Source organism: Heteronotia binoei, chromosome 3 (genome assembly GCF_032191835.1).
Source record: "Heteronotia binoei isolate CCM8104 ecotype False Entrance Well chromosome 3, APGP_CSIRO_Hbin_v1, whole genome shotgun sequence".
In the NCBI taxonomy this organism is placed as follows: domain Eukaryota; kingdom Metazoa; phylum Chordata; class Lepidosauria; order Squamata; family Gekkonidae; genus Heteronotia; species Heteronotia binoei.
Window position 1 is genome coordinate 148,557,330 of NC_083225.1, and position 22,656 is coordinate 148,579,985.

Consider the following 22,656-nt stretch of genomic DNA (forward strand, 5'->3'; position numbering starts at 1 on the left):
AGTCACCTCATCTTTTGCCATCCCCTTCTTTTGCCTTCTGTCTTTCCCAGCATCAGGATCTTCTCCAGTGAGTGCTCCCTTCTATTTGGTGGTCAAAGTATTCGAGCTTCAGCATCTGACTTTCCAGGGAACAATCTGGGTTGATTTCCCTTAGAACTGACCGATTTGATCTTCTTGCAATCCAAGGGACTCTCAAGATTCTTCTCCAGCACCACATCTCAAAAGCATCTATCAGCACTACTTCTCTTTAAAAGCCTAATAAGAGAGCAAGGAAGCTCTTCGATCAGTGTAACTGAGTGGAGGTTGAGGGGTTGGGTCATGAAACCTTTTACAACTCGCAGCTGCGGCGCCACTAGTCACTAAACCTTCGAATTTACATGGTATAGATAGGTCGTTTTAGAGAGGAGGTGCTGCTGGGAATTGTAGTTTTCAGAGGCGAAAGGCCTCTTGATTGGTCGGCGGCGGTGTCGGTAGATTCCGTGTTACGGTAGGTGGAACCCGGAGTACAACAAGTGTGTGGAGTGCGCGGAATGGACAAGCTGAAGCGGGTTCTAAGCGGGCAGGACGCGGAAGAGCCGAGTCCCCTGGCCGAGGTAAGTCTGTCTTTCGCGGAGCTGAGAGGGGCACTTTGGCTTAAGTCTGCTTCTCTCTCTTTCCATTTCGATTGAGTTCCCAGCTGGCCTTTTGCCTGTCTTATGTCATCATCATCTTCCTTCTTCAACTACCGCGGATTCTTCAGTTCGGGCTTCCTTCTGCTTTTAAAACGCAGTCCCTGTCCCTATTCTAACAGTTTTATTTAGGGATATCATGCTGATTAAAGAAATTCCAGTTGATGAAGTTTTTGACTTCTCATTGCTGACTTCATTTCGTTTGTGAAACCTTAAAATGGGCGTGGCATTGAAGGACCTATGAAGAATATAGGAACAAAGGTGGAAGGGAAGGTGTATAATTGCTCACCAAAGGCAGAATTTGCTCGACATTGTCTCAAGGCACGTATTCAAGACTATTGTATTAAGACTAGAAATGCTGGCTTTGAATGGCTTGATGAGTACATAAACTAACAAAAACATTAGTTGATCAATGGCAGTTACCAGGTAAAGCTATTTTGGTTCATGATTCCCTGTTTTAGGGGATGAAAAAGAAAAGGCTTTCCTTGTAAAAAAAGAGCAGCTGCTTTGTTTTTGGAATGTTAAAATTCTTGATTTTGGCAGCTTGAGCTGAATGTGCCTTTGTGGGGGTTGTGCATTTAGCAAAAATAAAACTGGTGTAGTAGTTGCAAATATATTTGTGATGTTTTCAACCATTACATTAAATGTTAGTTATACTGTTTGAATGCTTCAGTGAAACAGTGCAGGGCTTAACTATAAAGGGTTTAAAAAACAGTGGGTTGGGCATAAGAAAACAGTTTATTGTGGGCTGAGTAAACAGCAACAGCCTTGGGATGTGTCAAATGCTTTCTTCTAGTTAAGCACCAAATCTTCATTTGGAGGGAAGAGTTTTCCTCCAGTAGAAGGTTCATCATATACAATAAAATTATTGGATTGGTATTGGAGTCGGTACTACTTAATTTATTTATAAATGATCTGGAACTAGGCCTGAGTACTGTAGTGACCAGGTTTTCAGATGACACAAAATTGTTCAGATGGTGAAAACAAAAGCTCACAGTGAAGAGCTCCAAAAGACCTCAACAAACTGGGTGAATGGGTGACAATGTGGCAAATGAAGTTCAGTGTTCCAAAATGTACGGTGATGCACATTGGGGCAAAATAAATCCCAAATTCAGGTATAGGCTAATAGGGTCTGAACTTGCTGAGACAGAGAGCGATAAAGATCTTGGGGTTATAATGGATACCTCAATGAAAGTGTCAACCCAGTGTGCTGCCATGGTGAAAAAAGGCGAACTCTGTGTTAGAGATTATTAGGAAAGGGATTGAGAATAAAATGGCCAATATTATAATGCCCCTGTATAGATCTGTGGTGCAGTCTCATTTGGAACTCTGTACAGTTCTGACCACCAAATCTCCAAAAGGACATTGCAGAGTTGGAAAAAATACAGAGGCGGGCAACCAAAATTATTAGGGAGTTGGAGCACCTGCCCTACGAAGAAAGGTTGAAGAGTCTGGGATTATTCCGTTTAGAAAAGACACAACAAAGGGAGGGGAATGATAGAGGTTTATAAAATTATGCTTAGGATGGAGAGAATTCAAAGGAATTTCCCCCTCTTTGAAAATACTTGAACTCGAGAGCACCTAATGAAGCTAATGGGCAGTAGGTTCAGGATACACAAAAGGAAATACTACTTTACACAAAAAGTGATTAAAAAGTCGACTTCTCTGCCAGAGGATGTAGTGATGGCCACAGGAATAGAGAGCATTAAAAGGGGATTGGATAGATTCATGGAAGGTGCCTACTAGTCATGGTGACTTAGGGAAACTGCCACATTCAGAGGCCCTAATCCTCTGAATCCAAAAGCCTAGAGGCAACATCAGGCGAAGGCCTCGGCCTCTATGCCATGTTGTTGGCCGTCCAGTGGATGGGGTTGGCCAGTGTGTGAGACAGGATGCTGAACTAGATGGACCGTTGGTTTGATACAGCAGGGCTCATATGTTGTTAACCCCTGGATTTTATATTGAGAACTTCTGGTGTTGTTATAACTGTAGGCCTTATTTACTGTAGGATGTAAAAGAGCCAGTTTGGTGTAGTGGTTAAGAATGGCAGACTCCAATATAGAGAATCAGGCTTGATTCCCTGCTCCTCCACAAAAAGCCAGTTGGGCGACCTTGGATCTGTCACAACTCTCTCAACTCCACCTACCTCACAGGGTGAGATGGAGTATAATGGCAGGGTCTCAGTTAATTACTCTCAGTTAAGGATACATTTGCTGTTCAGTCTCCAGTTTTGACATACTGATTTCCTTCATTATGTTTCCCCCCCATAATTAAACCCAAACAAATGGTAACCTAAGCTTGCTATTTCTGTTTGGTCCTTGCATCTGTTAAATACTTTCATTATGCCGTATGCTAATTTGCTGCACCCTCTACTTATATGTATGGACTGATAACTTCCATTGGTAACTTCCATTTCAGTGTACCTGAAGAAGTGTGTGTGCACACAAAAGCTTATATCTTGAATAAAACTTTGTTGGTCTTAAAGGTGCCACAGGACTCGAACTTTGTTCTGCTGCTTCAGACCAACATGCAGCTACTCATCTAATAGTAGTGAGTGCACTGGATGGAGGAGAGGAATTTTGTTTGCCACCAGTAATAAAATATTACACTATTGTGCTGGAAAAATATAACATCCCTGTATTGGAACTGCCACTTGAGGGAATATTACTGGAAATGCTGCAGGATATTAACCTCCTAAGAATTGTTTCCTTCTGCTTGATTGTGAGCCTAGCAACAGAAAAAAACAATGGAGTATTTATTATGTAGTTTTTAAACTTTAGTTAATTACTCTCTTTCTCCCAACTCCACCCTTACTTTGACTAAAATATTGTTTGGATTTTAGAGATTGTACAGCTGATATCAAAGGCACTTTTAATATTTTAAAATGTTAACTGCTTTTGTTGGTGTTTTAGAACAGCGGTTAAGATTATCCAAATTTCTCTTCTATTAAAGAAATCGTTAATGTTTTACAAAATATTTGTTCTTGGAAAGCCTACAGAGACTTCCAAGTGCTTTCAGAATATTTCTTATTTAACTGTCTCAATCTTGCCTGCGTTCCGTTGCAGTCCTGCTTAGGTTCAGAAAGTTATTGTATTTTTTTTAAAAAACACTTATACCTTGTCTTTCCTTGTGGTTCAATGTCAGTACCATTTTCTCTGAAATTATGTTTGATTATGTTCTGTACAAAAGAGTTTCAATAGCATGTACGCTTTTAAAAATAAAAGATAGAACTTTTCTAGTTTTCGTTGATGGAATGTTGTGGAAAACGATACAAAACTTTCAGCTTTGAAGAATCAAAAGTAAGATAGAAGAGACTGTTCTAATGCAACTGAATAATGTAATGAAGCACAGCTAATATGTAGGGAAGGCTGAGAACTGCATTCTGTGAATATTAGAAAAGAAAATGCTTAAGTTCAGTGTACTGGTAGTCAAAATAAGGTCATGTTGTCTGACAAAAAGTAACTGGTGTGTATGTTTAAAAACTCAATTTCTAGAATGGCTAATACAACAGATGAGGTACAGTTTCTGCTTTGTGCATGTTCATTCATGATTAGCGTTGTGTAAAAATAAATGTATGAGTTGTCCTTGATTCAATAACGTTTATTTCACAATGGTATTTTACTTTAGTTGGAAATCTGGGTCATTCTTTTAGCAATAGTTTTCATTATATAGACCACAGAGTATTGTATACATTTCCTCTAATTTATGCTGCTTTAACTGCTCAAATCTATATGGGGTCACCATCTGCTACTTGTCTTAAAATGTTGTGATGACACTTTTAGTTATGGTCTTTTTAAAATTTTGCAGGTAGTTGATGCATCTTCTCTAAGCTGGAGCACAAGGATAAAAGGTTTCATAGCTTGTTTTGCTATAGGAGTTCTCTGCTCTATTTTGGTAAGGCTCCTATCTCCCTTCTATCAGCTTTTGTCAGATAAAGGTTGGATGTCTGGCATGTTTCATTCCTAAGTATCTAGCAAGCTATTTGTGGTCATTTGTTTGTATGCTAGCTACACAACAAGATTTGGTTTTGTATGGCCAAATAATTTTGAAATTAACATGTAAACCAGAGGATTTTATCTGTTCTCTTTTGAGCTGTCAATGTCTAAATGTAATTTTTCTAATCTGTGGCCTTCTAAAACAAGTTATGAGAAGGCTGTGTTTAAGACAATGTCAGAACAACAGAGAGCACAGGCAAAAGAGTGACTAGTTGACCATCCCCTGATACAATAGAATGCTGAAGAACTCATCAAACAAATCACCAAATTAAACAAGGCAAGTGATCCACCTGATTATTCTCTTTCTACATTTAGCTGTGCTGGATGCTTTAGGGAATGTTCATGAACAGCCAGTCATTGTATGGGTTTTTCTGCACATGTCATTTAATCAGTTGTGTGCCGCTGTGGCATTTCCCCCCCTTGCACATGTTTTATTCCCTGTAGGGATCACTTCAGTTTTTAATGATTTTTTTTTCTGGTGTTTTTCTGAGTACTTTCAGAGTGCTTATAAGGAAACTAGAGAAAGATGGAATTGACCACTAGATGGAGCAAAATGTGTGGAATAGACCAGTGGCCCCCAACCGTTTTGGCACCAGGGACTGGTTTTGTGGAAGACAATTTTTCCACAGACGGATGGGGGTGCTATGGTTTTTGCTGCCCCATGCTGCCCCTGCACCCACACCCCATCCCTGCCCCCCATGGAGGTCTTTGAATGAGGAATGGGCAAAGGTCTCTGCCTCACTCCTTGGCCCCAGGGCCAGCAGGGTGGAGGCACCAAATTTGGCCTGCTCCCTAGGCAAATCCCTGTTTGCCTCCCCAGCCTCCTCCTCTCTCCATTCTTCACAATTTTAAGGCCTGGAAAGGGGCGGTGAAGCACTGCGTTCCCGGGCGCATTAAAGGCCGACATCCCCCTGTCAATCGCCTGGTCGGCTGGAAAAACTGTACCAAAGGCTGGGCTCCTATGCCCCTCTGCAATGCTCACAATCAGCGCTGAGGGCAGCAGCGGTGAGTGACCCGCTGAAAAAGTGGCACTGCCCTTGCCTCCTCCCCACTTCCTTCTGTGGCATGGCTTATGCCTTATGAGAATTGTATGAAGTGGTCTTAGTTGATGTCAATTGGTTTGTATCACAGATAACAGACTGGCTCTATGAAAAAGCATTTGCTGCAAAATGTGGTCTATTAGTCGACTGGCACGTAGGAGAAGGAACCTTGAGAGCCAAAATTATTAAGGAAATTGGATTCCATGCAGAGAAATTTACAAAGAAGAAAGAATGAATGATCTAGTGTCTCTTATGAACATGAAGGACTGACTATGTCGTATAAACATTTCTTTTTTGGAATATGACTACTTTTTTGAAATATTTTTGTTTGTACTGTGTTTGGTATCATTATAAAGAAAAACAAAGACTGAAATTCTGAATATCTTTATTGTTTTGTTACACAGTTGCTGTTTTTTTTTCATTCTGTGATATACTGTGTTGCTGCTTTGATTGTTGCCTTCAGAATATCAGTGGCAGACATACCAATTGACAAATTGAATGGCTATTGTCCATTGTCTTGTCCATCCAATATTTTCAGGTGGGCTAAACAAAATTTTATGCTCTGACCTGAAACTTATACACTGTAGTGTTTGGAGAAGTCTGCTGACACCTTGTGTAACTGGAGTTAGTAAGCAGCTTTTTCTCCATTTCACCATATTATTCCCAAACATTTAATAGCAGAGGATCCTTAAATCACAAGCAATGCTATTAGTAGGGGAACAGATACACCACAATTCAACCCAATGTTCTCTTTTTGGTGTGATCTGGATTTGCAATATGGTTGTAGGCTGATGAAACAATTTTGAATGAAAGGAGAATAAGTAATTTTGATACATTGAGAATTCATGTTTAAGAACTCCTAGCTACCAGATGGTTTAGCTTAATAGACTTCTTTCTTCTCATTTTCTTCTCAAGGGTACCTGCCTGTTATGGGTGCCCAAGAAAGGACTAATACTGTTTGCAGTATTTTATACACTGGGAAATATCTCATCCCTTGGAAGGTAATTGTGAATTAATTTAATTAAATGCCCATTCTTGAAATTCATAATCTATATTTTTCCCTGTTGTAGTTAAATATAGAATAGCTGACATGTTTGATTTTCATCTCACCTGGAATTGGGAAAGTAATTTAATCATGTGTATATATTATTCCAGCGGCCCCGTGGCGCAGAGTGGTAAAGCAGCAGTACTGCAGTACTGTGGTCTGAACTCTCTGCTCACGACCTGAGTTCGATTCCGGCGGAAGCTGGATTCAGGTAGCCGGCCCAAGGTTGACTCAGCCCTCCATCCTTCCAAGGTCGGTAAAACGAGTACCCAGCTTGCTGGGGGGAAAGTTTAAAAGACTGGGGAAGGCAATGGCAAACCACCCTGTAAAAAGTCTGCCATGAAAACATTGTGAAAGCAACGTCACCCCGGAGTCCGAAATGACTGGTGCTTGCACAGGGGACCTTTCCTTTCCATATATCATTCCACATTATTAGAAGCTTTCCTTCAACTGTTTGTTCTTGTTTTATCCAGCTCTGATGTTTGAAATTATTCTCAACAAACCTCATTTTCATAAAGATTTAAGGTCAGGATGTCAAAGCCTAACATGGAATTCAGTTTATGATGTATTTATACTGCTAGTGATAATGAAAATTTTGTTGTTGTTTTTTCAAAAAATACTTAAAGCCTCTTGTCTTTCTCTATCAAATTATTATGAATGTATTGCCAGTTATGGGATTCCTCTTGGGAGCAGTTGCAAGACCAAGTATCACAGTAGTTAGAGTTTTAATTAATTGGTGGCTTGGGAGGCTCCTTCTGAGACCAGATAATAAGGAATTGGCACTGTGTATACAGACTACAGGGCTTAGTCATGCTTGATGTTGCCACAGTGGTGTAACTAGAAAGAGTAGTTGCTATTATCTGTGGAAATAGGAAACAACAATCAGCATTACATGACCCAAAAGATAAAATAGTGCCACTCTTTCTTTCATAGAGGTGACTAGGTGAACACCAAGTTCCTAGTTTGAATATAGCCTTAGCTATATTCCTCACTGACTGAGGCCCTTCTCTGTGTACCCCGCCTTTAGGAGCAATGGCTTATTCTGCTGTGATGCCTTGCTTGTGGAGTTTTCCTCCACAGTTGTTTCACTGACACTTGTTTTTTGTTTTAGGCATGTAAACTTCTGGTTGCGTGTGACATTTGTTTCTAGCTGTTTTATGGGGTTATTATTTTATCTTAGTCTATATTAATTGTACATTTATTTTGAAAGAGTCCTGAGACTGGTATGATTTTTTTTAAGATATAAATAAAATAAATGAAACAGGGAATGGTATATTGGGAAATAAGCATTGCTTTTCTGTATAGTATTCTCCAGCTTTCCTCTTGAAATATGTTGTATTACCTTGGAGGTTAATATGTGCTGTGGTTCCTCTAATACACTAACAGAGCAATCCTGTGCAGAGTTACTCCAGTTTGTCCATTGAAATCAGTTGACTACACAGAATTGCAATGTTGTTGTATGGTTTTAAACATGCCTAATATACAGGTATTGCCTCTTCTGGCTGTTTGCTGATTTATTAAGGTATTTTTCTTGTCACAGCACCATCTTCCTTATGGGACCTATGAGGCAATTGAAAAGAATGTTTGAACCAACCCGTTTGATAGCTACTATAGTCATGCTCGTAAGTCACAAAGTTATTTTTAAAGCCTGTTGGAATTAGGGTTGCTAAGTCTGTGTTGGAAAATACCTGGAGACTTTGTGGGTGGATCCAGGAGAGGGTGGGGTTTGGGGAGGGGAGGGGCCTCAACATGGTACAATGCCATGGAGTTCACTCTTCAAAGCAGCTATTTTTCCAGGGAAGCTGATCTCTGCCAGCTGGAGATCAGCTGGAGATCTCCAGCCGCCACTTGGAGGCTGGCAACCCAAGCTGGAATGGGCTTCTGCTTAATGCATGCTGAACTACCTAATTTAAACAACCTTGATATTTTTTCTATTGCTTGGACAGCATCCTAAAATAGCCATAGTTTGCTTCTGTTCCATGTCGTGTCTAAGAAGGTAGTAGGCTGTGTAGGGGGAAAAAAAGGTATACTATTGAATCAAAGGAGCAAAGTTTCTACCATGTGGTTAATGTGGGTAAAAGCAGTGTGAGGTAATGATAACGAAGTTCCCTGCAGGGTTAGAGATGAAGAAGAAGATATTGGATTTATATCCCGCCCTCCACTCTGAAGAGTCTCAGAGCGGCTCACAATCTCCTTTACCTTCCTCCCCCACAACAGACACCCTGTGAGGTGGGTGGGGCTAAGAGAGCTCTTACAGCAGCTGCCCTTTCAAGGACAACCTCTGCCAGGGCTATGGCTAATCCAAGGCCATTCCAGCAGGTGCAAGTGGAAGAGTGGGGAATCAAACCCGGTTCTCCCAGATAAGAGTCCACACACTTAACCACTACACCAAACTGGACATTACTTGCCTTCCCCCCCCGCCCCCGCCTTGCTGTGTTCTGATATGCCTGTTCCAAGATTGCTGTTGTAGCTATATTAAATGTGCTAACTCAGTGAATATGCATTCATTTAATTTTATTCCCTGTTGGAATACAATTTTATTAGTCTTTAAAGTGTCATGAGGGGACTCCTATTTGTTGTTGCTGGATCAGACTGAAGTCCAGCCTGATACTGATAGCAGGGCATGTTACTGATAGCAGGGCATGATACTTTGGGGAAACTCTTTAAAAGGGGGGGGGCATGAAAGTGACAGCCATGCCTTCTCATATGTTCAGAGCACCTAATAATTGGAGTTGTGTATGTTACTGCTGGACATGGAGGTTCCTTTCACCTGTTCAGACTGATAGGAATCTATATACTCTCAAACTTGTCCATTGCTCCCTTTCTTTTTTATTGTGACCAGATTTCCAATTGATGTATATCTTTATTGTAGGTATGGAAGTGAGATAATAGAATATTTTTACAAACAGACATTTATCTATATTTATATAGGTTGTTGAACCTTAGAATATTCCCTTGATTGCATCTGCATGGATGTGTGCTATTAGAGTAGTGATTACTATTTAATTGGTAGTTAAATTATATACTCACAAAAAAGTGTAGGAGAAATTGGATTAGGTCCTTAGTATTAAATTTGCTGATTTGGATCTAAAGTATCCTGTGGGAGTGGGGGCAGGCAGGTTGTATTCCAAGCCAACTTGTTGCTGGATCTCTCTTATTTTAATAGACTTTTTCTCTTTTCTAGTTGTGTCTCATATTGACTTTGTGTTCAGCTTTCCAGGTGAGTGTTTGAATTGCTAATCATTGTTAAATAAATCTATAATAATAAATGCATAATTGTTAAATAAAATGGATAATAATTTGTGTTTATTTGATTGTAATTATCTCTTTCTCTTTCAAGTGGCACAACAAGGGACTTGCTCTTATCTTCTGCGTGTTACAGTTTTTTGCCTTAGCATGGTAGGTAACATCCTCCTTTCTTTTTTTGGATGCACAGTAACACTACTGATTTTCAGAATAAAACAAATAGTTCTAGAGGATTGTCAGAGGCTGTCGTAGATGCTGAGAGAAGGCAGGTTTTGGTTTGTTTGTTTGTTTTTAACTCCTGGTGATCTATTCTCTGAACCACTTTTACAAGAGGCCATTATGATAGATACATTTCCTCCTAAAATAATTATCTTGTCTCAATCATTTGCCCCAGAATTTTAGTGGGGGGGTTTAATTGCATTTTATGTTCTGAAATAGTCTGTGGCTGGTAAAGAAATCTGTTTGATTTAGATTACAAACTTTTTCTATAAAAACAGAGCATAGATTTTTCTTGTATAAAAATGTAAAGCATTAGTTCACACCTGAACACATTTGTATGAATTATTGTTATTATTATATAGGGAGGGACGTTGGCTCAGTGGTAGAGCATCTGCTTGGGAAGCAGAAGGTCCCAGGTTCAATCCCCGGCATCTCCAAAAAAGGGTCCAGGCAAATAGGTGTGAAAAACCTCAGCTTGAGACGCTGGAGAGACGCTGCCAGTCTGAGAAGACAATACTGACTTTGATGGACCCAGGGTCTGATTCAGTATAAGGCAGCTTCATATGTTCATATATGTTCATACGCATGCAAAATTATAAAATGGATACTGCAGCAAGAATGCCCAAAGAAAAATTACTGTCAGCTATAAACCTAGAATATTTCAAGGTAGCCTATGTTAGGGCCAATTCATATGTTGTATAGTCTTTATGTCCCACCATGTGTTCTGTTGATCTAGGGCTGCTAAGCTCTTGGTGGGAGGAGAGACACCCCCCCCCCCATAAAAAGCAGCCTTGTGTATTTACTGCAGGTGTCAAAGAGTAGCTCCTAAGAGTCACCAGAAACTCTATGGTTTGACTAGGATTATTGGCAATTCCTATAGCTACTCTTTGTACCTTCTGGTAAGAACATCTGGTAAGTACCTGAGGCTGCATTATAAAAATAATTTTCCTCCTATGATTCTGTGTGTTAAAGGACCCTAAAGCCAGGATCCTTTGGGAGGGGGCAGGTCAAGCAAGACAAAACCAAAAAGGCCGAAATGTGAGTCCTCAGACTTCAGGGTAATATCATCATCAGTCCCTTTCTTACTACCTAGACAACCAGAGACAAAGGGAAAAAGCCTACAGCCCCTCTGGGACTGAAATCAAGAAAGTCATCCTTGCAAGGTAGGATGCTTACAAGGCGAGTTTCCCGAAAGAATCTGGTAACTGTAGCCAATGAGGGCTAAAGTACTGGATTCAGTTTGAAGCCTCTGGAATTCAAGAGCACCACAAAATATAGGTGCTTTATTATAAAATTGTGCCAGAATAGTCAAAAGAGCAGTGAAGATTGGGGATAAAAAATAAAGCTAAAAGTCTAAATTCAGCAGATTTATAAGAAATGGTTCAAGATCCAGATGTTACCCACAAGACTGAGTCCAATAGGGTTTCAAAGTCCAGAACAAAGTTTCTCGTCAGTATGACTCACCCAGAATTAGGAAGCATCCTAAAGTCAGATGTAATCCAGACACAGAACAAAATAATAACAATAATAATTCCTTCCTATATGCTCAAAGTCATCAAGTTGATCTGGTTCTAGTTAACCAATCAAATATATAACAAAGTTCGAGTCTAGCTGCACCAAAAGAGACAATAACAGTACAAAGTTTGTGTTCAGTGGCACCTTAAGACTAATAAAGTTTTATTCAAAGTATAACAAAGCTGCTTTGTACATCCGCTTCAGACTAACAGTGCTATCCACCTGAATCAATCAAATGTATAGCGAATGATGTACCTTGACCAATCAGGTATGTTGCTAACAGGTGATCTGATCAATCAGATGGGCTTGTCAATTAGGCCAAATGCCCTGCAGCTGCATTGGGTCTAATTAAACAAACACTTTCTCCCACCCATGAGTGTAGATGCTAATGAGATGGAATTTACCCTCCTGAATTCTTCTGTTTTTGGAACTGCCAGACCTAATGGTATGACCGGCACTTGGGTTACATCCCATCTGCCTTATCTGAGTCTTTGATGCTACAACCAGCTTGATCCAAGTTTTCAGAGAAAGAAACTTCCATCTTTTCTAGGTGTCAGCCTGAACCATTGTTTGAATTGAACAAGAAATTGCTTAAAGAGACCAGTTTCTTGATGCTGTGCCCCCCATTTATGGACATATGAAGCTGCCTTATACTGAATCAGACCCTTGGTCCATCAAAGTCAGTATTGTCTACTCAGACTGGCAGCAGCTCTCCAGGGCCTCAAGCTGAGGTTTTTCACACCTATTTGCCTGGACCCTTTTTTGGAGATGCCAGGGATTGAACCTGAGACCCTCTGCTTCCCAAGCAGATGCTCTACCACTGAGCCACCATCCCTCCCTCGAGCCACCGTCCCTCCCTTGATCCACCGTCCATCCCTCATGAGCCACCGTCCATCCCTCAGATGCACCAGGAATTCTGAACTTGGACTTAATTGCAGGCATGTGTGGGCTGGATTCAGATCGTTACTGTGAGGGGGAGGAAGCTTGAGTCACATGCTGTTTCTTGACTGAAAGCAGTCCCAGGCACCCTCTGTATGCTCTAATGGGGGAGCAGAAGGGATATTTGTAAGTTTCCCCAGGGTTTTTTTTGTAGCAGGAACTGCTTTGCATATTAGACCACACATCCCTGATGTAGCCTATCCTCCTGGAGCTTACAGTAGGTTCTGTAAGAAGAGCCTGGTAAGCTCTTGGAGGATTGGCTACATTAGGGGTGTGTGGCCTAATATACAAAGGAGTTCCTGCTAAAAAAAAAAAGCCCTGAGTTTCCCCAGTATAAGTGTGAGGGAATGGACTTGCAACCCTCTCATATTTCTTTTGGTTAGCCCCTGAGAGTTTTGAAAAATAATTTAGCCACCCCAAATCTCCACTTTGTGATCCCTTCCCTTTCCAGAGTCCACATACAAACTGGATGACCTCCATTGCCACCAGTGACTTTGAGAGTAACTCCTGCTAAATGCAAGAACAAGAGATCTTCCTCCTCATGCCCAGAGAATTTATAATCTACCTTGGGGACAGTCTATCCTCACTGGAATCCTTCAGATCTTCCTGTTCCACTAGGAGGAAATAACAGGGTGAATTCTAGTGTGAAGAATGTTTCTTTGCAGTGAGAAATAGTGGCTCCTCAGGGTTGTTTCAGGTTGGAGAAGAATGGTGTGCAGGGAAAGGTCCTGTATATTATGGCTCCAATCTTAATTGGGCCTCCACTTTTAATTGGGCCTGCCGTAACAGAGTTAGGTTCTGAGCACAGAACTGAGCAGAGGTTGTCGACTGGCCACAAGAGGATACAGGCGCTTTAGAGATTACTGTTATTACATAAGGCACATTAAACAGATTTCATCCCAGCCAACTTGTTGTCAGGTTCACTAATTTAGCTGTGTGTGACAACCCATTTGGGGGGCTGCATCTATTTAAAAGCTACTAATATTTCTGCTATTGACATATTGCATCCTTTAATGTTATCAAACAGCAGTGTAACGTTACGATTTAATGGAATTTCATACTTTGCAATGCACCTATTTTGGTTTGCCTTTAATAAAGTTTGAATAATCTCTGAACACATGTATAGGGATTTCTATTCTACAGCTTGCACATTTTCTATATCTTATCAAGATCCTGCGTCACTGGTATGGACTGGAAATCTTCATATGAGAGTCTGTGTGAGGAAAACAGCTCCAGTACTACTACTTTCAGGGATTTTTTTTTAATTCAAGATTTTCTTTCCTTTGACTTTATCTTTATTTAAATTTATCCCACAAACTTCTATAGGCCCTTTTTGAGTGGGGTTTAACTTGGGTTTTTTTAGCTGCCTTAAGATGGAATCACTGACATGCACCTTAAATACTTCTTTATTGTCCTGGTTTGGCCACATTAACCCTTACCTCTGTTGCCTAAGTGGTATATATGAGAAACTGAGTACATGAAAAATTGTTGAGAAATGAGGCCCTGGTCCAGATTGCAACTGCTGCAAGTTGAGTGCACCAATGAGACAGAAGAGTAATATGAACTGACCTTGGTTTTGGGTGAGGTCTTCCATTTATTTATTATGCATATATACATGCCCTGCCTTCCTCTACAATGGGGACCCACAGTAGCTTACAGCATTCTCCTCTTCTCCATTTTATCCTAAGATAGGTTAGGCTAAGAGTTGTTGACTGGCTTAGTGTCAGTAATCTTCCATGGCTAGCTGGATCTCATTAGATCTTGAAAGTTGAGCAGCGTCAGCCCTGGACAGTATTTGGATGGGGGACCATCAAGGTATACTACGCAGAGGTAGACAATGGCAAACCACCCCCAAGCATCTCTTGCCTTGAAAACCCAGTGGGGTCACCAAAAGTTGGCTGCAACTTGACAGTAGAACAAATACCTTCCATGCCAGAGTGGAGATTCAAACCTGGGTCTTTCAGATCCTAGCCTGAAACTGACCACTACACCGTATTTTGTGAAGTGGAGGCTAGGTTTTACAGAACCAGATATAGGTCACCAAGCCAAATGCAGTCTATTAATTTCCAGTTTTGTTTGTTGTTGTTTTTGCTAGGGCTGCCAAATGTTGGCTGGCCATAATACATTACTGGTGGGCTGTATTGGTGTTGAGTTCATATTAGACCTCTTATATGTGTTATGAGCCCACTTACAGGAAGGGCAGGATATGTTGAATAAATAATAAATAAGAAAAGTGTGTGTTCTGCCCTTGCTAATGTGTTTTTCCCCCTTTCTTTCAGGTATAGCATTTCCTATATACCATTTGCAAGGTAACCTTTATTTCTTCCATTAGCTTCAGAACTTACCTAGTTAATAAAATGTAGCTTCCTCTGTGGCTTGAAAAATGAGTTTGGTTTCAATAACGTATCACTATGTGAAAGTTAAAGCTTATTTATAAATGAGATCATTACATAATTTGATAGTGGGATCCAAAATATTGCTGTTATAGGGCTGGAATAACTATAGGTTATTCCAGTATAATGGTATAGACAACCTGGAAGTCTTGTAACATGACATTTGTGTGGCAAATATTATTACAAGGAAATGTCTAAACACTGTCATGTGGCTAGTGTAAAAGTTTAAGGGCCAATACCTTTGTATTGTCTTTTTTTCCCACAGAGATGCTGTGAAGAAGTGTTTTACTGTGTGCCTCTCATAACAGGTAAACCAGAAGACTGGCAAATGTTGGCCATTTCCCCCTAACATTACTATACTTTATGTGTCCCAACTCCACCTTTCTGGACTTGGTAACATTTTATTTCTGAGTACAGAGTGGGCAGTATAAGGCTGTTATGAACCAAGATGCCCCCATTTTTGTTCTTTGCATAGAATGGCTGCTGATCTGACACTGTGAAAATTGTAGTTCTGATTTATAGATCTAGGTGCCCATACTGTTCTTAGTACTAGGCCCATGGGCCTTATGTTTGACACCCCTACTCTACAATAGTGGCTGATGTATTTATAACTTATGTCTTTTTTTAACTTTTCAAAAAACTTTGTGGGAAAAAATAGTGCATCATACATAATAATAACAGTATTGCATTAATGCAAATTATATATGTAATACAGTACAGCTTTTATTTAAAGTAAAATTACACCATCCAACATAAACCCAAACTACAATAGGTTACCACAATAGAAATCAATTTCAAATTACTAAGATCTAGCAGAATCTTTACATAATATTCAAAAATATAACATTTTTTCATAAGCCTTATTCTTAGGAATAATATCTTCTGAGTTAAGATAGTTAACAATTGGAAACCATGTTGCAATAAATCTTGTTTCTTGTTTTTCTGAGAGCAGATTATCCACATTAACTGAAATTTTGTGCATTACAAATGATTCCCATAACCTATTTTGCCAGTCTGCAGTCTTAGAAATTGATTTATCTTTCCAATTTAAAGCAATAGATGTGCGTGCCGCTGATAAAAGAATACGAACCGTTTGTTTTTTGCCTAATACCTGTATGGTTTGCCCAGTTCCCTAATAAAAAGCTTTCAGGATAAAAGGGAAGGTCAATCTGTGATTTTCTTGATTTCCTGTGCTATTAGAAGCCAAAATTGTTGAATATATCGACACTTCCACCAACTATGTATATAATTTCCTTGAAGCCCGCACTGTTTTATACATAATGGAGAAATATCCTGCCTTATATGATGTAACATATTGGATGGAATGTACCACCTCATCATTATCTTGTTTGATACTTTATACTATAGGTTTTAGATTTATAACCCATTGAGGTCTAGATGTTAACTTGTGTCTTAGAAGAGGAAAAGCACTGATTTGATGTCATGAGTAAACATCAGTTATAATGGTTACTATTTCAAAAATTCATTTTATTGCTTTTGTGCAGTGAAGTGAGAAGTTTCATCTCTGTAGAAAGAAATGTCGCAGTGAGGACTGGAAGACCTGCACAACTATTATCACCTTCAAGAGACTGAATATACCTTCCTAGAGCCAAGTTACTCAGCTCACTAATTAAACCTGTATACCACAGAACACAGCAACTGTCTACTGGACCAAAGGATAAGGAATTTTGTGATAAACCTCAGGATCAGTTGCTTAACTAAGCTTTTGTATGCATTTTGGCACAAAATTGGTTTTTGAGTTAGACAGTTTCAATGAATAAGTAAATAGGGATTAAAATTACTCTTTCCTATTTAGGCACATTTTTTCCTCACAGGAGATAGTTTTCAAACTGAATGCTGGGACCTGAGCTAAAAATATAGTGGATTTGGGGACTTGACCTTGTGGGTTTTTATGTCTTATTTTCAGGACTCCAGGGCTTTGTTCCACTGTTTTTTTTGCCTGTAATAATGTAAAGGAGCTTGATTGGAGCAAAGTCACTGCCTTCTTACCTAACAATACTCACAGTACCTTATAACTAGAATATTAATACTGAATCACTGATGGATCAGCAAAGGAAGCAGTGAAATAGGGGCTATAAATCAGAACTGTAACCAAGTGCTCTTCAGTTTCTGCAGGCATTCCATTAGTAGGCTCTTAAAACTGCTGCTTCTTTTTAAATTGTTTACCCATTCTCACCTGTGCTGTTTCACTTATCCCTCCTCTCCCTTCTCTATTAGAATACCACATTCCTCTTTGAAATCAATAAATAGCATTGCTTTCATGCCATATGAAAACCTCAGTCCAAGCATGTGGAAGAACATCCAATAGACTTTGGTTACAGGGTGGAAGTAAAACTGAAGGTCTATTTTCAGAAAAGCCTTTCCCAGTTTACCCAACTTAATATTTACCTTCTATTTCTGTTGGTTGCCATTAATTGCTGTTAGTTGGAGGGTTTTTAAAAGTTTCATTTTAATGGGACAACATCCTATACCGATTGGAACAGGCATCCTGGTATTGTAAGTCTTTGCCACAGTCCATTTCTTCATTTTGGATGCTGTCACATTAATTTTGTCTTGTGTAACAATGAATTAAGCACTTTGCTAAGGAATCCTGTACAGTTTCTTAAGTGTATTTGTAATTAGTTTGCCTTTTGCTCTTCTGATACTTTCTGAGGCTTATGTTTTAGAATCCCTTGTATCTTGAGAAACTACTAGGATGGCCATGTTTGTTTCTGAAAGAAAACAAATCTGTTACTGTAGGTTCTCTTCTTTAGAGGCTTATGGAACTGATTGTTTCTGTGAGCCTTACCCAACTGTTTATCTAAAGAGATTTTTTGGTTGACTACTCAGGAGTAGAAGACCTAAACCTAGTTTTCTACATAACTAGATTTAACTTTTGTATCTGCATGGTTAGCTAATTACAGCTTCTGTTTGTATATTATCAGCTATTTATAGCTAGACAATTTTGGAAGTTAACCCCGGGCAAGCTAATTATGTAAAGTACAAACTGTAAATATTCAGGAAGTAATTTAGGAACAGGGTTCTCTGTTGCTGCTTTGATGTCAATAAACTGTAGAAATTGAAGTTTGTGAAAGTTTGCAGTTCTCTATGAATTTACATTAAGAAATTGGAAGCCTTTAGCCTTGTTCATATATGCACTGAATGTAAATGAAAGGAAACAATACCGTTAAAAGATTTGTAGAATACTGACAGCTGCAATATGAAGGTTTACCATGCACTTCTATCTTCAGGATAATTACTACTTACTGATGGTTGTGCATTACATTATATAGAGATGCACATGATAACTGAAAATATGGGCTTTACCCTACTGATTGGCTAAGAGGGAAAAGCACCACCATTATCAGAGCTGAATGGTAGGCTAGAGAATGTTATATGTTGGCATGTCTTCAGTACTCATATGTGAAGTACTCTTCTGTATCTGTAACACAAGGCATTCTAGTACTTTAATAACTGATAGAGATGTAAATAATGGACTAGAGAATAAAGCAAAATAGTCACTGTCCAGATGCCCAGAAGGACAATTGGACTGCTAAATTTAGTACAAAAATCAGAATTTATTTTGGTGTTGTTTCCTGTTGCAGTGATTGTGTATTGCAGAAGTATTTTCAGAGGGGGATCATTGTGGTGTAGGTGGGTCGGATAGCACTAAATTATGCTATATTAGAATTTGTAGGCAATGTGAACAAATTATGGTAAAAAGTTTAAGTAAAAACATAAGTTTTAGAAGAGGGAAGCACCTGAATCTCTTCATGTTTCTAAAGCAACAGCTCTAACCACTTTGGCAGCTTGCCGTTTAGTCTGAAAAGGCAGTTATTCAAAGAGTATTTTTTGGGGGGTTGGTCTTGTCAGCCACCAGCGAGCCTGCAGCAGACGTGGACTATTGCACCCTTCTTAAATCTTCGTTCGCGAAGCCAAGCCGAGAGAGATTTTTTTGGGGGAGGGGGAGAGTTGCTGTTCATGGTCTGTTCATGGTATGCACAAAACTTATTTGACTGGAATTGGTGGGAGACGGAAAGAAAGCAGGGTCTATATGGGAAGCAATGGTCTTCTCCATCCACTTCCAGTTCTTAAAGTTTTAGCAGTCTCCACATGCATTTGTTAATATCACAGTCAAATAGTAACAATTTTTTTTTTAAAAAAAAGGCTGCTGCTATCCTAGAGTTTAGAAATCTCCCAAAGAAGAACAGTGCAGATTTTTTAGGCTTTCTAGGGTAAGAAAGAGAATTTGTAGTTTCTTTAATTCAGCTGTCTGGTTTTGTTTACAGAATGCCAAGGCCCTGGATCAAGCCTTTTTATACATTTAGCACATAGGCACACAAGCCCACGTTGCTGCCTTTTTCTAGATCAGTTACACTCTTAATTATTGCAGTATGTAAGAAAATGCAATTCAAATGTTTACACTGATGTTTTCTCACAGGAATATTTCTGTCTAAAATCTTGCCTCCAGCTGAGTAATTTTATAGATATAGTATTGCTAAATTTTCTATGTTGTGGGTTTTCCCCCCACTTGTTGACTTTTTCAAATGATTTTAAAATGAGATTTTGTTATAGGTACTGTGTTTGTATAATAGCATCTTTGAATTGTGACACTGTGCTGTCCTCTCCCCACTTTCTGTCAAGTATGGAAGTTTTCTAAATGTGCATTAAAAGAGCTGGGCACAGATGGCTCCCATCTTGCTATTGTTGCATGGCTGAAGCTCCAGCAGCCTTAAAATTGTCTCTGAACTTAACTTGAAATTTCTGTGTGCATTACTATCAGTCAGCCTCAGAGTTTATGATAAGACATTTACTTACCACAGCCGAGTAGTTCACCTGTATTCATTTTCCTTATCCTGAATTTATATTGCTGATTTCTTAGATTCAGTTATCTTGGTAATTTCTTGCTGAACCTTATTATAATACTACTTAAACTAAATCCTTGCAAATATGCAGATGTTGGTATCCTAGCTTAAGGCTTTTCAGTGACTAAATAATAAGAGCCTCTTTGAGGGTTCAGCTACACGTTCAAGAACTCTTTTATTTCTTTTGCAAATACCTTCAGGGATTTTTTGATCAAGGAAGAAAATGATGCTGGAACTTTCATTGTTGTTTCTTCCCCTGCTGTTTACTTGTTGCAAAAAGTCACCACTGAGCTGCTGTTATTTTCAGTAGGGAAAGGAACAGGTACCTGAATGTTTTCCCCACAGGAGTAAAAACAGCTTGGGGGAGGAAAGGGTTAAAGCCCCCCCATGCTGTCATCCCTCCTTTATCAAACAATCCCATCTCAGAGGCTGATTTCCAGTGAAAAAAATGGAGTGGGGCCAAAGAAGGAACAGTAGTTGAGCCGTCAGATTGGAAAACAAAGTGCCTAAGCTACACAGCATAACAGTAACAAGAATTTTAAAACAAGTTATGGATTTTCCAGTTTTCACTGAATGGGTGATTTTTGTACACTTATTTGCAATTGTATACTTTTTGTCATTAAATGTTTATTTTAATTTGTCTGCGGTAGAAAGACACTACTTTAAATAAACTCTTGTCTATAATATCCCTTCTGTAATAAAACTTGTTTCATAAGATGTGTATCATTTTCAATAAAGCTAATATTGAAGTAAATTGCAAGAATGCCCAAATGTGGTTAGTATTGAGGCAATGAGTAATCTCTACAATACTACATAGTAGACAAAGGGTATACTTTTTTGGGATTGGGACTCAGGAGAAGTTGTACCCATGTTTCTTTTGGCTTGAACTTGAAAGTGAACTAAAACTTTTGAACCTAAAGATTTGGTTGGAGAAAGGTCATTAGTAGGTCATTAGTAAAAGGTGAGGATTTATAGCAGGGAAGTAAGTTTTGCTTGCTGAACAGACTCAAAATATCTATTGCAATTGCTCTGTATAGTTTGTGGCACTAATGTTTTCGTTTTAAAAACAAATAGAAAATCCTGGATGTTGTGGGTAAAGGATTGTGGAGTTTATTCAGGGAAATGGCAACCAAGCAGTATGTTTGCAGTACGTTTAAGATCTTTGTACCTTTATTTTCTTCTTACTTGTTTTGTTATGAGCAGTGTTCTAAGCAGAGTTAGCGTGAGCTAGCTCACAGATTTTTAGCCTCCAGCTCACACATTTTTGTCTTAGCTCAGGAAGGATGACCCGAGAGCATACTAATTTATGCAGTAGCTCACAACTTTAATATCAGTAGCTCACAAAGTAGAATTTTTGCTCACAAGGCTCTGCAGCTTAGAGGAAACACTGGTTATGAGTAATACACATGCCAGAAACTTGGCGTTTTCCTATATGCTTAGTTATCTTCCTATATGCTCTCTTGGAATAACCAGCCCTCTGATTCTAGCCTCAGTTTTGTGTGCATAGGCCAGAGATCCTGTATCTGCAAGACTTGCATTTCTTTCAGCCTCTAAAAAGTGGTGACAAAAGGATGTAACTGAAACCCCTATATTCCTTGTTTGTATTGTCAATGGTCAGCTTTGACCAGTGCCAAGCCCTCTTGGCAAATAAATGGAGGTGGTAGGCTTCCCAATCCCCAGGTCCCAGCGGGGGATCCCCCGGTTTTACAGGCTTCCCCCTGCCCCCAGCCAGCTGGCCAGAGGGGGAAGCCCCCGTCTATTATTCCCTATGGAGAATGATTCCCATAGGGAATAATAGGGAATTGATCCACGGGTATCGGGGGCTCTGGGGGGGCTGTTTTTTGAGGTAGAGACACCAAATTTTCAGTATAGCATCTAGTGCCTCCCCCCAAAATACCCCCCAAGTTTCAAAATGATTGGACCAGGGGGTCCAATGTTATGAGCCCCAAAAGAAGGTACCCCTATCCTTCATTATTTCCTATGGAAGGAGGGCATTTTAAAAAGTGTGCTGCCCCTTTAAATGTGATGGCCAGAACTCCCTTGGAGTTCAATTATGCTTGTCACACCCTTGTTCCTGGCTCCACCCCCAATGTCTCCTGGCTCCACCCCCAAAGTCTCCTGGCTCCACCCCCAAAGTTCCCAGATATTTCTTGAACTGGACTTGGCAACCCTAGGAGGTGGACATAACATGGACATTATTGTTTGGATTAATGGTTGTATACTTTAGAATAAAAATCTTGAAATTCAGCTTAATAGACAACTGATGGCCATCAACCATAAAATTAAAACAATCAGATAAATTAGTTTATAACAATACAAAAAAGTGGGCTATGTAACCTAATTGCATTCAGTGCTAGAATTAGTACATTTTTACAGCAGAAATGATAGCCACAGCAAAAACAAATTTAGTTTAATTTGTGACAAAATTCCTGATTTCTATATTGGTGGCAATTTACCATATTCATGCAAAACAATATTTTGGTATGTGTGTTCTACAAAATAGTTCACAGTCTAGGTTTTCCAGCAGGAATTGCTGTTGACAGAAGGTAGTAAAAAAACCCAACAGATTTCATTATTTCAGTTAATCACTTTCTGGTTTTGAAGTATGCCATATAAACAAAAGACCCTTAAAAGTAACAAATAACTTCCAGTCCCTGCTTTTGTTCTCGCCCAGTTGCAGATTAAAATCTTCAGTTCAGTTATATGCCCTGAAGAGCATGTAGACTGAGTT

At 39.4% G+C, this 22,656-nt stretch overlaps 1 protein-coding gene across 1 annotated transcript; it reads left to right on the forward strand.

Annotated features, from left to right (window-relative positions):
• Positions 1–433: 433 nt before the first annotated feature.
• SFT2D2 (SFT2 domain containing 2) lies at positions 434–20,679 on the forward strand. Its single transcript, XM_060234613.1, has 9 exons — positions 434–593; positions 4,476–4,562; positions 6,619–6,704; positions 8,289–8,370; positions 9,933–9,968; positions 10,089–10,147; positions 14,947–14,976; positions 15,326–15,368; positions 16,566–20,679. Exons 1-8 carry the CDS (start codon positions 531–533, stop codon positions 15,363–15,365), a joined length of 483 nt encoding a protein of 160 aa, XP_060090596.1. The 5' UTR covers positions 434–530; the 3' UTR covers positions 15,366–15,368; positions 16,566–20,679.
• The last annotated feature ends 1,977 nt before the right edge of the window (positions 20,680–22,656 follow it).

What these genes read in the sequence shown, in the direction of transcription:
- SFT2D2 (XM_060234613.1), top strand. Translation starts at nt 531, where the DNA reads ATGGACAAGCTGAAGCGGGTTCTAAGCGGGCAGGACGCGGAAGAGCCG. An exon ending in GAGTTCTCTGCTCTATTTTG is followed by an intron (nt 4,563 to 6,618) that starts GTAAGGCTCCTA and finishes TTTCTTCTCAAG; the next exon opens with GGTACCTGCCTGTTATGGGT. An exon ending in TAGCTACTATAGTCATGCTC is followed by an intron (nt 8,371 to 9,932) that starts GTAAGTCACAAA and finishes TCTCTTTTCTAG; the next exon opens with TTGTGTCTCATATTGACTTT.